Consider the following 18,433-nt stretch of genomic DNA (forward strand, 5'->3'; position numbering starts at 1 on the left):
CCATGTGAAGAACTTGAACTACTTAAGTTTCATTTACTCAGCCCCCAATTTTTATTCAGCCATTGTGCTGTCCATCCTGCATGTTTTACTGTTGGTTGCTAAAATCTGTGTTTAATCTCATATGTCTATTTGTACTTGCTGCTGTTTATTCCTTCTTATTTTTATAAGTGTTCGGTTGGCTGGTGTACTTTGTGGTTTTGAGGGCTAGTTTGATTTTGTGTAGCCCATAAGACCATAATTCCCTTAAATTGATAGAGATCTCAATTTTTGTTTATCTGAAATTGGCCTTCAGTTGCAGAAATGTAGTTTAGATTGGCTTTCCTTCAGCATTTTGAAGTAGCATCCATTGTCATCAGGCTCAGTCTTGCTGTTCTTTCCATTATCCTTAGCCTCTGCTGATAGCTGCAGTTAGGACCTTTGTCTCCTCTTTAGCTCTTGTTTTTCAGTTTTGCTAGGTGTGGGATTTGTAATTTTGTTTCATTGTAATTCTGATTTATGTTTACAGGCCATATTGAAATAGTTTGATATTTTCCTTTGTTTTTAGAGCATTCTGTATAGTTAGGTCTTCAAGTTTTTTATTTGCTATTTGCTGGCATCAGTTTTGAGACTCTGGTTTTACTTTTGTTTGATTTGACCCCTACACCTCTGTAACCTTACATCTTCCTGTAGCTAGCGTTTGTCATGTTGTCTTGCCACATGCTAGGTGTTGTCATTCTTGGTTGCCAGTTCTTCTCTTTAGCAGTATCTAGTTGGTTAAACCTGTTGCTGAATTACTAATCTAGTTTGTTGTTTTTCAGTTTTACTAAAATTTAGTTAAAATTAGCGATGTTGGTTTTATATCTTTGGACGTTTTAAAGATGCTCTGTGATGATTCCATGGTCTGGGTCCTCCATGGGTCTCTTTCTGGCATCTTCTTTCACATCTTGTCATGTTCATTTTTCTCTTAATCTACCTTGGGTTTTTTGTTTTGTTTTGTTTTTATGAAATAGTGAAAAAAAATAGTGAAAAAAAAATCTGAGATTTATGACTGATACATTATTCCAGAAAAGGATTAAACCTTGCTCATTTAAGGTTGTTAGTAATCCCAATTGATTTTCATTCATTTTCAGATTTTTAGGCTTTATTCTAGTCTACATTGATTCATCCTTAGTACCAGAATGAAGTCAGAGTCCCAAAGCAAAGCATTGAAATTTAATTGGATATAAGTTGTTTTTATTCTTCCTACCTCAAAACACAAAAGGGCCCCACTCATGTTTCAGTTCCCTGTCCCCTGTCTGCCTTGGCTAATTGTCCTCAGCAGGGAGGGTATCAAAGTTTGCTGGTAACTGTGTCAGTCAGGTAGCAGATGGCAATTGAAGTTCAAGGTGTGAGCCCACCAGGAGGCAAGGCTATGAGAGTATAGACTCCAGAATGTCTTTTGCTTCTGTTGTACTTCTCCATGTTTGCTGCTGCAGTCTTTCCTTGCTGTCTGTCATGGTATAAATGGATGCAGGGAGTCCCCCACTGCCTTTGTTGTAGTGTGTTTATCTCATGAAAATATCCTGATCTACTGGGCATTTTTATCTGTAGATTGTCAAAATGATTACTCCCTAAGCTGTACTGTTTAATTCATAATAATAATGATAGTCTATACAGAAATTTGATGAAAAAAATACAAGGAAATGCTACACAGTTGGAGAGCCTATGAGTGTTCCCTAGGAAGCTGCTTCAGATTATAGCTCAAGTTAATGAACCAGACTGGCTCAAATTCCTTTAATCTTATTACTGAGAAATGCAGTCACAGGTCTCAGTGTGCACCTTCAGGGTAGACCAGATGCTTTGCCTAATGGTTTTTAAGACAAACAATCCCAGAAAAGCAATCTGTAGTTCACAAGGACATGTTAGCTAGGGTGGTAAATACAAAACAGCCCATTTATTGCTAACCTGGTGAATGATTAATTTCTTGCACCCATTCCTGACCTTAATTTCTGCAAATAAATTCTGACTAGCCAGGGCTACAAAAAATAATTTGACTCTGTAGCCCAAAAAGTGCTACAGGTTTTCTTTGATAGTCAGGAGCTACACACAGGGCAAAAAGTACATCCTGAGATTTAAAGCATCATGATGCCATAGGATCTTGGGAAGTGCCAGCTGAGCTATAACTGAAAGATATATGGTTTCTCGGGAATGTTGACCTGAGCCTGAACTAGAGAATCTACAACATTCCAGTGTTGCTGGAGGGCTTCTCTCCAGGTTCCACCAAGCCCCGCAGTCCCACAATCCACGTATAAAATAATCACTCAGACACTTACATTACTTATAAACTGTATGGCCGTGGCAGGCTTCTTGCTAACTGTTCTTATATCTTAAATTAACCCATTTTTATAAATCTATACCTTACCACGTGGCTGGTGGCTTACCGGCGTCTTTACATGCTGCTTGTCCTGGTGGTGGCTGCAGTGTCTCTCCCCCTTCTTCCTGTTTCCCCAATTCTCCTCTCTACTTATCCCACCTATACTTCCTGCCTGGTAACTGGCCATCAGTGTTTTATTTATATAGAGTGATATCCACAGCATTCCAGGAGTCTTCTTGCCCACAAACCCAGCACTCTTTGGACACCTTTAGGATTTGAAGCAAACCCAAAATTTACAGCTCCTAATTGCAGGGTGTTACTTCAAAATGTTTATATAGTTGTGAGTTAGTTTAAATTGCCTTTCTCCTCCTGGAATAATGCAGGGCAAATGGTCAAAGCGCTTATATACTCAAAAGTATAGGTTGCAAGTGCACAATTTTCTCATTGTCTGGGGCTCTTCAGCAGTTTAGGTTTGTGTGTCTTTTAAAATTCCTTCTAAGATTATCTCTCAAGATAGATAATAAAGTAATTGATTCTTTCTTTATAACCACAGTTTACAGCCTGTCAACAAAAGGGTTGGCTGAGAAAATGTGCTTTTACTTGCTCATGACAAGCTACTTAGATATATTGTATGTGAATTGTTGGGATTACTCTGTCTTTACCCATAATCATTCACTTGAGAAATGGAATGTAACATCTTTGTGACTCCTGTATTGCCTAAAAGATTGTGTTGGAGTTTATAGACAGCGGGGGGGGGGGGGGGGGGGGGGGGGGGGAGAACAGGGAAAAATAAAGAAGGAATCCTTCAGGAGATTGTTTGAGAGTTTTCTTTCCCTAAATCCCTCAAATAGAGAATTCTTAGTGTGCCAATGCTGTGGGATTTCTCTCGAACCCTATGCTGCCTTGGGGCTGATAGAGAAGTCTTAGTGTGCCAACGCTGTGGATTTCTCTTGAACCCTGTGCTACCTTGGGGCTGGTTCCCACAGGCATCGATAGAAGTTGTCTATTCTTCCTGCCTCAGAGTTTCAGCAGCAGCGTCCCATTACTTTACATAACAAAAGATTCTCACAGGCTTCTGACATACTCTGAAAACATGGATCTGACTTGAATGTGGTTTCAGTGTTATGTTTCCAACTGTTTTTGAGTCCCTGAGCCATTCCTGTGACCAATGTACAGATGCCACTTACTATAGAACGGGATGAGACTCTAGACCCATATAGCTCTAAAACTTGCTTCAGGGCCTTCCATGTCAGAAAACTGTGTTCCACTAACAGTAATAGACAGGTGTAGTTAAATGCTACTGTGCTCACGCAGACTGACCTTTGAATATTGAGGTTTTTGCCTCATGGATTAGACTGGGTAACCAAATAAATGGGCTCTAACTTAATCTCTTCAAGAAAAGTTGACAATTTTCAAAGTTGTAAATTAAAAAAAAAACTAACAAAATGCATTTTCATACTAATGATTAAAGTCAGTGATAAATTCAGATTCTGAGAGAGGGAAAATGAATACCAGGCCAGAAAATGAGGCAGCTACCTTAGTTTTAACTAATTTTTGCCATTTGAGAAAGAAATCCAGTATCATTTAATCTCCCATCACTTACTCCTTTGGGAGTATCTGCTACTTCTTATATAGTTATTTGTTTGAAATTTTTAAGAATTATAAATAAAAAAGTTGCAGGCTGTGTTAATTATTAGTAAGTGAGCAGGCCCGGCAGTCCCTTTGTCGCCTGGCTAGCCTAAGTTTTCAGACTCTGTACCTTCTTCCAAAAGAACAAACATGTACAGAACAGGACTGTGTGCTGTGGGATCTTCGTGTGCGCCTATGAGATAATGAACTGGTTTTAGCAACTATGGACAGTCAGTCACATTCTGTATTCAGAATCTTTATTCCCATGGAAAACACAGCTCTTCTCAGAAACTCATTCCCTGGGATCAGGGCTGAGTTGTCTATGAATTTACCTTTTTTTTTTTTTTTTTTTTTAAATGGCACTTTGGTAAAGCTTATTTGTACTCAGCAATAATTGGACTTCTGCTACTTGGAGATATAATTGTAATTATGAAAATTATTTATATTTCATAGGAAATGACTCCAAAGTAGATGGCTTAGTAAACTTCGAGAAGCTAAGAATGATTGCCAAGGAAATCCGTCATATTGTTCGAATGACTTCTGCTAACATGGACCCTGCCATGATGTTCCGACAGAGGTATGAAATCACATTAGAGTGGTGTCGAGGGTGGTGAGGTAATGTCTGTCCTTGGTTGTGCACTGTGCTAAGTGTTGTACACACATCATTCTCCAGTGATCATTTATTATAGTAATCCTAACAGGTAAGCAGTATTCAGCTTCCTTACATCTGAAGACACTGAAGCTCAAGCAGGTTTGTTTTGTTTTGTATGTATACATGTTTTGCCAGCATGTATGTCTGTGTATCACATGTGTGCAATGCTTGCAGAGTCCAGAAAAGGGTGTTGGCTTCTCTGGAACTAGAGTTACAGAGGGTTGTGTGTCACCATGTAGGTACTGGGAACTGAACCCAGGTCCTCTGCAGGAGCAGTAAGTGCTCTCAGCTGCTGAGCATCTCTTTAGCCCCTCAAGCAGTTTTGATATAACTTGCTAAGACTTGAGCCCATTTCCCAATTACTTTTCTGACTATACAAGTAGTTCTGTATGGTTTACAGAAAGTATCAACAAGCAAATAGTAAAAGAATGTTGATCTCCCAGAAATCATCTGAATGCACATTGTTTCATCTGTTTTCTAACCTAAGTAGCAAAGAACTGTTCTGCTTCTCTTTTATAAAGTCCTAGCTCATCTAACTGGTACTTCGGGCTTCTAAAACATTTCTTCTCCAAAAGTTACAGTTATACCACTCTTCCCAGAAAGTACCCATTTAACCATGCTTCATCTTGATTAATAATGAGAGTTTCATTTTTGTTTTGATTTCATCTGAGAATACTTTTGAGCTCACTTTGTAGCTGAGGCTGGTTTGGAACTCATGATCTTGCCTCTTCCTTCCAGCTGCTGGCTTTACAGGTATACACCACCACATCCAAAATGAGAATGCTTTTTTAATTTGATTTTTTGGTGTACTATAAAGGCTACTAAAGATTTATGTATAGAGTTTATAGAAAGTGTGTTGTTAAGCTATTCCCAGTAATTTGTATAGTCTTCAGCGTATAAGTAGGCATTACAGTTTAGATTTTTTTTTTTTAAATCAGATTTTCCTTTTGGACCTCTCCATGTAGGACATTAAAAATAAAATAAATTTTAAGTACACACAGTTGCTGTGACTTTAAAATACATGTATTCTACTAAGAAAATAAAAATATTTGATACGTTGTAATCAGTGTGTGTTAGATTGGGTTTTGGTTGGGAGAGATACTGCTTTTGTTTCATTTATGTCATTGTGGAGCAGTCGTTGTCTAAGTAGATGATCTCAAGTTTGCTCTAGTTTAGAGATTGTCATAGTATCGGGAAAGGAGTGCCAAATCTCTTCTTCCCATCTCTTTTCTTTCTCTGGGTAATGTAATGAGATGTCACTTCTCCAAAATGTGGAAGCAAAAACCAGTAAGAACCAGGGACCAAAGCACACCTAGAGGAGGCTTATTGTCTGTTTTCGTTTTTGTTGAATGTCCTGGTACAGTGGACCTTCCACTGTCTCTTGTCTTGATATGACCCTCCATTTACTCATGTATGTTTCCATTCTAGTACCTGAAGACATAATAAATGTTTCCCTGCCAGATCAGTTGATAGCATTCTAAGGTGCCTGTTGTACTTGAGAACTGACAAAGGAGAGCCAAGAGCTCCCTCAGTCAAGTGCCTGCAGTGAAAGCTTGAGGACTTGCATTCAACATCTAGCACCATGTAAAAAAGACAGGTGTGATTGCTGTGCTTATAATCCAGCACTGGGGAGAGAGAAAGACAGGTGGATCCCTAGGCCTCACTGGCCAGCCAGTCTACCCCTAGTTGGCTAGTTACAGGCCAATGAAGAGGATCCTGTCTCAAGAAAAAAACATACAGGTTCATGACACCTTAGGAACAGCATCAGAGGCTTACCACTTCCTTACTCATGCATACATGTGCGCACGTGCATGCAAACACACAAGTAAAAAGAAAATGACTGAAAAATATTAATAAGCCTGGCTGTTTGCTCGGGAATAGCCTGGGTTGAGTAGAAAGTGTATGAGGAAATAGAGTGGACTAAATTACTGCAGTTCAGTTTTGTCAGCCAATCTTAAGCATAATAATTGGGATCTCCTTGTGGTTTTAGACTGGCCTGGAATTCCCCCCAAATCATAGAATTAGGTGTACACCACAACTCCTGGTTTGATGTCTTCTTATTTTCACTTTTAAGTGGTATTTGCTGGCCAAGTGTTCTTGTAAAATACTTTGTCAGAGAAATTTTTCCACTTAAAAATGGATTTATATATCTGTATGTTCCTTGTAACTTCATTGTCATTTAAATGAGTGGCTCCAAAAATGTGTAGAAACTCGTTCTTAGATTAAGCGTTCTAACTGCTTGTGAATGCACAAGACCACTCCCTACATTTCCAAAAACAGAACAGAAAATTTGCAGTGAACAGATTACGTTGCCTAATCTTAATAGCATCAACTTCTGGGTAGATGAGGCATTAAAAATACAGTTGATCTGAAGCATATTTTAAATACATGCTATAGAGGGGTTGCTTTCAGGACTCACTGTGTCCTTCCCATTCCTTCATTCCATTAAAGCCATTTTTAACTGTTAAGCTATAATTTTTTTTCCTGGTAAATTTTTCTGTTCTATTCTGTCTGCATAAATTCTCTGACTCTCAACTGTTGTCTTTTTTCTGTGCTTTCCTATTCAAACACATGCTTCAATGTTTGTGGCTCTTGCTTACAGGAAGAAGAGGTGGCGGAGTCTGGGGTAAGTGGGGAATGAACAGCTGGAATGAAGGTTGTGCAACTCTTAACATGTGCTGCATCCTTTTCATTAATGCACGCAAATCAGTTAGCATGCATTCTATTAACTCCGTCAGCCTACATTCTGACAAATGCCTTTTGCTAACAGAAAGTAGTGATGGAACTAGCATTTTGTTGGTTGTGTTCTTATTTTGTTTAGATTTAATTTAACAGATCCATGAGATGTAGATGATGATAGTAGATATTCTTTGTGTACTTCCCCTGTGCTATACTCTGCTGTAAGCTCTCTAAATGAATAACCTTTTTAAAGTCTCCTATTGCCCTATGAACAGGTCTGTGATTCTTGGGGTGGAGATGGGGAAGGTAACTTACCCAGTCTTACAGCCCATTAATAGTGTGTCCAAACCTAGATGGTCTGCTTCAAAAGGCAACAGTACTTTCTCTAACTTCAATGCCATATTTTATGAAAGTAAAAAAGGTAAATGTACAAAAGGTCCGTTTATAAGGGTTGCATTTTCCATTAGTTTTGCAGAATCATCTTTATTCGATCTATATTGTAAAAGTGAATACATTTTTAACCCTTCATTAGATCCACTGACTGAATGCCTGAAACTTGAAGCATAGATTGAAATTTACTTTAAATTTCTACCACCTTTATATAAAAAGATCCCTTTTTCTCCCTAAAACTTCTCAGCCTTTTGTGGCTTAAAGTAGGTTCTGCTTTCTTAATTCTGCATTGCTAGCCATCTAGTTTAGAGCCACAGACAGTTAAAGAACTTCTACATCATTCAGTTTAAATAAGGAAAGAGTGAGTACTTTAGGTGTGTGGAATTACATATATAGAACATACATAGAATTTTAATATTTGAAACTGACGAGCTGTGAGGTTTTAGATACTTACATTACATGTAAGAATTTTTTGAGCCATGTCTTTGAGTCTTGTGGTCTTGTTTTTCATTTGGTGAGCTTGACTTTCCTCCTCTGTTGTGTTTCTTGTGCGTTTTCTTCTGCGTCATATTTGTGTCTTGGTCTTCCCTGGTTCTTCTTATTGCAAGTAGAAATTGATAGCCTGGCATTACTACTAAAGCAGGACATACTATGACCTAGTGACTGAGCTACAGTAGTTACTGTTCAACTGTGGGGTTTGGGGCTTCCATACAGCAGGTGTTTTCATTTCACATCAGTATTGGCTGCTTTGGAAGTAGTTCAGTAGAAACTTTATTGTCTTCTATCATTCTCATGCATTAGAACTTTGTATCCTATGTTTGTTTACAAGCTGGTTTTTTTACACTGAATAGCAACTAAGATCAAATTATTAAACACTAGCATCAAAATCTGCTCCTAAATGCTAAGGCTTCCTTTCACTGTGAGTTTGAACCCTCGAACCCACATAAAGGTAGGAGAGAACCAGTTCCACACAGTTGTCCTGTGACCTTCGGAGATGCACTGTAACCTGCGCTTGTACGTTCACACAATAATAATAGTCACTGCATGGTAAGATGTTGTCTTCTATGTCAGGAAAAGCCAGTGCAGTACCTTGTCAGTCTGTGCTTATTGAAGTGCTGCTCATTTGTCTAGACCTTACTTTACATCTTCCTCATAACACCCTTGTGTGTGCATAAAAGGGGAAACATAAGGAAAGAAAGGTTTAGATGTTTCTAAAAGTTCATATTCAGAATTTGAATCTTCCAGATCACTTTTAGAATCACCAGTGCCCACGCCTTGCCCTGGTCCCATGCATATGGACTACTCCCCTCATAAAAGATCCAAAGCTGACCCTGTGGGCTTCTTGGCTGGCCCAGCATACAGAGCTTGTCTCCCCTTGACATTGTTGGAGATGTACTAAAATGTTCAAGTTTCACTCTCTTGAATCAAGTGCTTCTTAAAGGTTAAGGGATAATTCACTGGTTAACTAGATTTTTCTTCCAAACCATTCTGCAAATTTTAGTTTTTTCCATGTGTCACAGCCATATCATCCAGCAGCAACTAAAAGTTACCTCAGTGGTATACCAGACAGTGGTAGCACATAAGAGGCAGGAGCAGGTCGATCTCTGAGTTCCAGGATAGCCAGGGCCACACAGAGGAACCTCTTTTTTTAAGTTCAGTAACATGCGAGATAATAGGTTTCTTTATAACATTTTCAAGCATGTGTACTTGCCTCCCTTCACCCCCTCCTCTGAGAACCCTACTTCAAAAGATCTTAAAAACGTGACAAAAAATACCATTAACAGTTTCTCAGCTGTCTTATATGATTTACAATGAAAACATTAGGATTCAGTGTCTGTTTTAAGTCAGGTATGTGAGCATTGAAGAACAAGTGTATGTTTATGGTCTGTGTTTTAGAGCATTTTATATAAATATGATGCTAATATTGAAAATAGAGATACTCTTACCTTTCAATTAAAGATCATTTGAGTCATTCAAGCCTGGAATCCTGAGTGATACCTAGAGTCCACATAAAAGTAGTAGGAGAGAACCACTCTCAGACCTTCACAGACTTGCTGTGGCATGAACCCACCTCTGCACACACACAGTAGTAAACAAATAATCCTCTACAAGCATTTAATTTGCTAGCCTGTTAGAAAGGACCAGCTACATTGCAGTTGCTACCTTTCATGAGTTCTGGATGTAAATTGTTTAAGCAGGCTTGATGAAAAAGATAGAGTTGGATAAAGCTATAGCTTATTTGAATAGTACTTATTTCTAAGATCCAGTTCCATCATGTTCAGAAGTATTGCAATGGTAGAATCTCAGCTCCTACTTCTAGAATGCAAGTAATATCTGACCACATCATAATTGCAGAAATAGGAGCATTTTTTTTTACTGTGTTTCTAATCTCTGACTATGCTGGATTGAAATGTTATTTTCAGATATCTTGATTGTTCTCTTTAATTTCTGATCAAAATATGATTACTGATAAAATTGGTCACCATACTTGAAGTGATTCTTGCTATCACAGAATGGTGCTTTAATAGCATATTGCAAGCAGCACAGGTACAAAGCTGATCTGTTTGCCCTTGCTGAAGGACTAATGACAAATTTACCCTGACCTAGACTCTTGCCATATCTTAGAGTGAATGGCCTGAACAGACCAGAGGAAAGCTTTCCTTGGTATGGTTGTGCCGTGGTTTGCATAGGCACACGCAGATGTAATGGAATATGGTGCTCAGGGAGGGACTGGTATATTACTCTTTTGAATCCCATGTTTTGCCAGATCTTGTTCTTAATTGAGAACATTGCCATCTGTGCCAAATTACTTTGCATTAATGCTCTTCATCTTTTAACTCATTTACATCAGCATGCAATAGCATTAACAGAAAAAAATCTTTGAATCTTCACTCTTTCATGCTAAATTCTCATCTTTACAGGCTTTCATTGCAGTTTCTGTCTCCTTACAGGTCATTGAGTCAAGGCAGCACAAACTCAAACATGCTGGATGTTCAGGGGGGTGCTCACAAGAAAAGAGCACGCCGCAGCTCACTGCTGAATGCCAAGAAGCTATATGAAGATGCACAAATGGCCAGGAAAGTGAAACAGTATCTTTCTAGTCTGGACATAGACACAGATGAGGAGAAATTCCAGATGATATCACTGCAGTGGGAGCCTGCATATGGTACCTGTGAGTATTTCCTTTTTCATCACACTGGTGAGCACAACAAAGGAGGAATTTTGTTCTCCACAATTAGTGCTGATTTCATTTGCAAGGACATCTGCTGTGCTCAAGCTGCATGGTCTGTTCATGACCTGCAGAGCCCCAGCTCTTACATAACTGTAGGAACAGGAGAGATGAATAGTTCTTCTTTTAAAGGCTTTATAAATCCTCTTTTAATAATTGAAGCATTAATAAATTTTTAAATGGGGAGGGGGAAGTCACTGGAGAGCTGGCTCAACTATTAAGAGCACTTGCTGTTCTCACAGGACCTGAGTTCAGTTCCCTGTACCCACATGGTGTCTCACAACTATCTGTAACACCAGTTAGAGGATCTTACCCCCTCTTCTGGACTCCATGGCCACTACAAATACATAGTGCACAGATACACATGCTGACAAAACACCCATGCACATAAAATAGGAAGGTCTGGATTTTTTTTAGTTAGAACATTATAGAAAATACTCTGAGAACATTGTTGCCTTCATCTCTAAATGAAAAGTGACATCTGTACTAGGTGAAAATCAGTTCCCAACTAGAAAGCTTAGGGGTTTGATTCAAACACTAGCAGTGATGCCTTATCAGTAAGATACAAAAGGAAGCTGGCATGTCCTGACACTGTGGAAAAGATTCTCTCCTCACTACTGGCACCTCACAGTCTACCTGCCCACTGCTGCTCTGCTTAGTAAGTACTGGGTCCCCAAGCAACACACTGACCTTTAAGTGCAGGCTTCAGAACACATCTCTGGGTTAAGAAAATCATGAGTTACAGGAATTGAAGGCGGGGAGGGGGTCCTATTAAATTGTAGGTTAAATGTTAAACTCCTAAGAAGCACAGTAGAATTACAAGTTTTCTGTTGACAGAAGGGAATGGTATTCTCCATGGATTGACCCCAAAACTTGATAAATGTGTTGGTAGTTCCATTCTAACATAATAACATTAGAGCTGAGTAGAAAAGAGAAAGTGTACATGGAAACATATACTGATTTCACAATGAATTTAAAATACTGGGTAAAGAATCATTCAGTACAACCATATTTGCAAGAGCTGGACATAGTGGTGTCTTAATCCCACTGAACAAGAATAAGAACACTACCAAATATTTGAGCCAAATTTGAAGCAAGCTTTATTAAATACTGAACAGGACAATGGACACTGGCCAGATCCATGCCCAAGATTCTCAGAGAATGGCTGCAAATTAAGTTAGTCAGGTGCTTACAAAGGCAAGACTCACAAGACTGTACTTCCTGCCTTTGTCCAGTGGGGGTAGGGAGCAAGCATACATCCTGATATACTTCCTGCCTACGATCTTCCCAACTACAAGTGATAAGCACATCCTGAACAGTTGGGGCAACCAGCCTTGTTTACAGAAGTAGAAACACCTAGCTTGTTACCTTATATGAACAGCTCCAGAAAGTTAGCTGTCCTTGGGCAAGTAGGGTTTACAGTTAGAGGCATTTTCGCTTTATAGCTCTCTTAAGCACAGTAATTAAAACTTAAAACAATTTTAGCCCTCAAAGGTACATTCCAGTAATTAACGATACTTGGGAGACTGAGGTGGGCTACATAATTAAGACGTGGGGGGGGATTAAGCTATTATCAAAACAATGTATTCGAGACAGGCAGTGGTGACACACACCTTTAATCCCAGCACTCAGGAGGCAGAGGCAGACAGATTCTGAGAGTTCGAGGTCAGCCAGGAATATACAGTAAGACTCTTGTCTTTAAAAAAAAAAAAAAAAAAAAAAAACTGAAACTTTGGCTAGGATTAAGAACATGTTTTATCTCTTCTGATTCTTTATCAAGCCTATTAAATTTGAAGACAGAAATAATAAACACTAGAAATTGACAACCTTCGATATGGCAGCAACATTCTTACTCAGTACTCTGTAGACATTGTCCTTAGTGTGGTGGTGCACACTTCAGTCCCCGCTGCTAAGTAGAGGAAGGCAGGAGGACCAGTCCCTGGAGGACTAACATTGGAGACCAGCCTGCACAACATAACAAGACTCCAACCCACAGTGATGCACCTGCCTCTGCCTCTTGGGTGCTGGTAATAAAGGTGTGCACCACTGCCGCTTGGTTCCATCTCAGACTATCTTTTACAAAAATTAGAAGGTGCCGGGCGGTGGTGACACACGCTTTTAATCCCATCACTTAGGAGGTAGAGGCAGATGGATCTCTGAGTTCCAGGACAGCTGGAGCTACACAGAGAAACCCTGTTTTGTTTTGTTTAATTTAGAAGAAAGAAAACAAAAGCACGAATGCCAGCACCATAAAGGCTGAAGCAGGAGGATTACAAGCTCAAGGCCATCCTGGGCTACATATCAAGACTGTCTCAAATTTTGAAAATTGCCATTTACTTCTATTAACTATCTCTGTAATAGCTAATGTTGAATTTTTGTTGTAATGAGGTAATGCACCTAAAAAGTGTTGATAAGAGTGATGTTTCTCCAGACTATAGCAGTTATGATGTCAGTAAAATCAAAAATTGATTTATAGCCAGAAATGGTGATGGAATCAAAACCTTGGGTTTAGTGTTTGCCATTTTACTGACAGGAAGTGATAAAGAGAAATGGGTTTATTCACGGTGTGGGCCAGAATTGAGGAGATAAAAATGCTTAGCTTTTCCCCCCACCCATTATCTGAAACATTATTTTAATTTATAGAAAAAATGAAACAAAGGCCAAGGAATGTGCATGTGTAGATTCAGTGATCAGGAGTGTGAGGTGATCAGCCATCCCCAGCGATGGTTCCTCTCTATTTTCCTCCTAGTTTAAGACTTGAGCCTGTTCTTACTCCTGCATATTTCCTAGGGAGTTTTTAATATTTTTTTTTCAAGTACTTTTTTACCATGGTGCCTGCCTGTAACCCCAGCACTTAAGATACTGAGACAGGAGGGCCCTGAGTTGTTTTGTTTTGTTTTGAAAAATAACAGTATTAGGCTGGCTACATCAGCAATTCTCAACCTGTGGGTCTTGGCCCACTTCACAGGGGTCACATCAGATATTTACGTTATGGTTTATAACAGTAGCAACACTACAGTTATGAAAGTAACAACAAAATCATTTTGTGGTTGGGGGTCCCCACAACATGAGGAACTCTATTAAAGAGTCACAGCATTAGGAAGGTTGAGAACCACTGTGCTACATACTGAGTTTGAAGCCAGCCTGCACTATGCAGTGAGACCTCTCAAAAAATAGTTTCAAAAGTGCAGAAATGGGTTTCATATTTCTAATCTTGAATTCAGTTAGTTGATAAGCAATTTCATATTGTCCCCTTGAGTCCCTCTGTTTTAGCTTCTAGATGTCCCCTGCCTCTTGTTACCAGGTGAAATATTTTTCACGCTCTCACAGTGAAAGCATGAATACTACCTTTTTACAGCTGGGCTGGCACAGGTAAACATCTATTTGTTTCTTTATCTTGGTGTTTGAGGCCTGTGCATAAAACCATCCTGAATAATGAACCAAAGGACTGAAAGGGCTGGCTGAGAAAGCATTTCTTCCCTTTGGACCTCAGTACTGACTTTGGGTGATGAAAGTAGTTTGGTTGTTTTGTTTTGTTTTCTCCTCACTCTGTCTAGTTAGGCCTCACTGGTATTGTCACTACAGAATGCACAGTGTTAGAAAAGGTTCTGTGAGTTTACGAGAAAGTGGATCTGAAAGATGCAAGAGGCAATTGGTGTAACCTGATTCAACCAAGGCAAAGGCTGACTTGATAGAAACCTCAAGCATATGGGGTTGACGAGGGGGGAAGTACATAGTGGAGGCAAATTGATAGTGAGTCTTTGTGGCTTTACAGACCTGGCTTCCTGAGAGGAGGGGGAGTTGTGAGGTCTGTGGGACATAGAGAAGGGAGACAGTAGGTAAGAGCTCCTCTGTCACCTGGAGACGGGCTGGAGGCACGCTGGGACTGATCCAGCGAGAGTGTTTACTCCTAGAGAGGACAGTGTGAAGTTGGCCTCGGAAGTAGAGCATGGATTCAAGAATTTAGGAAGCAAACAGCTTGTTCTACAGCAGCTTCGGAGAGAGAATTTATGTTTCAATTTCTTTTATGAAAGTAGATCTTTTAATTTTTGTATATAATGTATAATTTTTAAACAACTACTTGTAAATGATAATAGTCTTCCTTTAAAAATTAGCAGTTACCTGATGCTTCTCTCTCTTCGTAGTGACAAAGAACTTAACTGAAAAAAGGTCAGCCAAGTCATCTGAAATGTCTCCCGTGCCTTTGAGGTCAGTTGGCCAAACAGCAAAAGTCCACCTGCATCAGCCACACAGAGTGAGCCAGGTGCTTCAGGTGCCCGCAGTTAATTTGCACCCCATCCGAAAGAGAGGACAAGCCAAAGACCATGTGCTGAGTGAGTGCTCACAGCCCTAATCCATTTCATTCTTAATTCAGAAGAGTATGGTCATTACATTGTTGTATCAAAATGTTTTGTTTTGCCTCAATTTGATGACAGTGTGGAGTTTGTTTGTTTGTTTGTTTGGTTGGTTGGTTGGTTGGTTGGTTGGTTGGTTGGTTGGTTGGTTTTTCAAGACAGAATTTCTGTGTAATGTAGCTGAAGTTTTTCTGGACCCACCTGGCTCCTGTGGCCCCACAGCCCCGCAGCCGCTCAGACTCAAATAAACACATACAGGCTTATATTATTTTTAAACTATGGCCATGGCAGGCTTCTTGCTAGCTAGCTCTTATATTATAAATTAACCCATTTCTATAAGTCTATACTTGGCTTGTGGCTTACCATTATCTTTACATCTTGCTTCTCCTGGTGGCAGCTAGCAATGTCTCCTCTGCTCTCTGCCTTTCTCTCTCTCTCTCTAGTTAGAATGTCCCACCTAACGTTATTCTGCCTCACCATTGGCCAAGCAGCCTTATTTATTAACCAATCAGAGCAACACATATTCACAGCATACAGAATGGCATCACTCATCAGTGTAACAGCCCTGGCTGTCCTAGAGCTCACTTTGTAGACCACGCTGGTCTCGAACTCAGAGATCCACCTGCCTCTGCCTCCCAGCACTTGATGTGCACCATCACTGCCCAATGATGACAGTGTGTTTTAAATACTATGGTGGGATTTCTATATTACTGAAATCTGTTAATCAACAGAAATCTTATACAGCTGTACATCTTGAATATCTACACCAGATCTTAGGTAATACATTCATTCTGTATTCAAAGATGTATTTCATATACTTACTGCAGATGCAAACTTCCAAAAGCTGTGAGAATCAAATTGCTTTTTATGAAAAATACGTACACCCGGCTTTTTTCATTAATGTCCCCTTCTGAAGACCTCAGCGGGAGAAAAGAACATGGAGAAGACAAAAAGAGTGGGAGGCTGGAGAGATGGCTCTGTGGTTAAGAGCATTGGCTGCTCTTCCAGGCCTGAGTTTGATTCCTTGTGCCCATATACCAGCTCACAACCATCTGTAACTCCAGTTCCAGGGGATCCAGCATCCTCTCCCGGCCCCCATAAGGCACTGCACAAATATGGTACACAGGCATACATGCAGTCAAAACACCCATACACACAAAATTGTAAAGAAAAACATTTTAGTTAAAAATAAATGTGGGGGCTAGAGAGATGGCTCAGAAGCTGCTTTTGTGAGAACCTGTTAAGAGTCCCAGCACCTCCATCAGGTGCCTCACAACTGCCTGTAACTTGAGCTCCAAGGAATCAAGTTCCTCCGACCTCCTGAGGCATCTGTACTCTCTTGCACATACCCACACCAGGCACGTAATAAAAAAAACTTAAGTGACAGGGCTAGAGAGATGGTACAGTGGTTAAGAGCACTTGTTGCTGTTGTATAGGAACCTGGGTTTGGTTCCCAGCACCCATATAATGGCTCACAGCCATCCACTGCTCTAGTTCTGGGGGATCCAGTGCCTCTTCTGACCTCCATGGTTACCAGGTACACATGTGGTACACATACATACAGGCAAAACATTCATATACATAAAATAATAAATGTTTTAAACATAAAATACATAAGTGTAATCTTCAACTGTTTCCCCCATTAAGTCTTACTTACAAAAAAAAAAAAAAAAAAGCCGGGCAGTGGTGGCGCACGCCTTTAATCCCAGCACTCGGGAGGCAGAGCCAGGCAGATCTCTGTGAGTTCGAGGCCAGCCTGTACTACCAAGTGAGCTCCAGGAAAGGCGCAAAGCTACGCAGAGAAACCCTGTCTCGAAAAACCAAAAAAAAAAAACAATGGAAAAAAGAAAGCATCTTCAACAAATGGTGCTGGCATAACTGGATGTCGACCAGACTGACCTAGTATCTAGTGATACTCTGTTAAGAGAGCGACAGGAAGAGACAGGAAAGGAGGTGGAAGGAGAAAGAAGATCAGAAAATGGAGGCTGAGATAGATTTGAACCAAAGAAAGTTGTGGGGAGAAGGGAGTAGAACAAGACCATAGGCAAGCCAGCCTGCTTGGTGGGAGTGCCTTTCCTGAAGACTGCTGTTGCTGTACCAGCTCTGTAGCTCAGTGACTTCCTAGGAACTCTAAAAAGTAACTGGGCTGGGACCATTTGTAGTGCATCTTCCTCTGTCCCACCAGTCAGCTCCCAAACCATGACCCAGAGAGTTGTCTCCCCACCCCCACCCCGACAGGGTTTCTCTGTGTAACAGCCCTGGCTGTCCTGGAACTCACTCTGTAGCCCAGGCTGGCCTCGAACTCAGAGATCCACCTGGCTCTGCTTCCCAAGTGCTGGGATTAAAGGAGTGCGCCACCACTGCCCAGCCCTCACTGGCTCTTATAACTTAATTTACCCATTTCTGTTATATGCTGCCACGTGGCTCATGGCTGTTACCTCTCCTCCTGTGTGTCTTGCTTGTTCAACATCTCTTAGCATCTCTGCCGCCTTCTTCCAAGCATCCTCTCTGCCCTGAAAATCCTGCCTAGCTGTTGGCCATTCAGCTTTTTATTAAACCAATCTAAGTGACACATCTTCACAGTGTACAAAAGATTATTCCACAACAACCATTTCAGAGCTATATTCAATAGCTAGCTGGTGGAGAAGAGAACTTTCCAAGAATGTTTTTGGGAGCACCATCCATTTTCCAGTCTGTTGCTTATTTTTCTACTGTAGTATGAATTTAGTGCTCTTGAAAAGGGCTTACCTGGAGTCCTACAGTCTCTATGTGTATCCACAGCAGAGATGCCCCTCAGGAGGTGACAATACCAGCACCACACACTCCCTCCGAACATAGTTTGCTCTCTCCTAAAGAGGCTACCTCAAGAGGGAAGGGCGGGCAGAGTTTGAACCCCAATCTTCTCTCGTAAAATATAATTGTGGGAGTTTAGGGACTATACTTGGACTGTGTAATTGATTTCCCTCTGCCACAAAGCAAATTGCCTATTATACTCTTATCTATACTCACCAACTGAGTTTGAACAAATAGCCTAGAGAATGAGACCTATATGCCAACTCCCAGTCATTTAATCCCTCAGTGCACTTACATGTCTTAGTTGACTATAGCAGCCATTGTCTCAGGGTTTTAGTTACTGGTGATTTAAACAGCTACATACATTTTAATTG

General features: G+C 40.3%; 1 protein-coding gene across 17 annotated transcripts in view; it reads left to right on the forward strand.

The window, feature by feature from the left end:
- Positions 1-18,433, forward strand: part of Rapgef6 (Rap guanine nucleotide exchange factor 6) — a 173,865-nt gene that overhangs the window by 139,882 nt on the left and 15,550 nt on the right. For 13 of the 17 annotated variants that reach the window (XM_028880009.1, XM_028879998.2, XM_028880008.2 and 10 more), the window contains 4 exons: positions 4,415-4,538; positions 7,216-7,239; positions 10,634-10,854; positions 15,057-15,245. In XM_028880009.1, coding sequence (XP_028735842.1) covers positions 4,415-4,538; positions 7,216-7,239; positions 10,634-10,854; positions 15,057-15,245 — 558 coding nt within the window. The remainder of the gene's footprint in view (positions 1-4,414; positions 4,539-7,215; positions 7,240-10,633; positions 10,855-15,056; positions 15,246-18,433) is intronic. The other 4 variants (XM_028880003.1, XM_028880004.1, XM_028880014.2 and 1 more) reach the window with 1 other exon arrangement.

The sequence above is a fragment of the Peromyscus leucopus genome, chromosome 8b, assembly GCF_004664715.2.
Source record: "Peromyscus leucopus breed LL Stock chromosome 8b, UCI_PerLeu_2.1, whole genome shotgun sequence".
Classification (NCBI taxonomy): Eukaryota; Metazoa; Chordata; class Mammalia; order Rodentia; family Cricetidae; genus Peromyscus; species Peromyscus leucopus.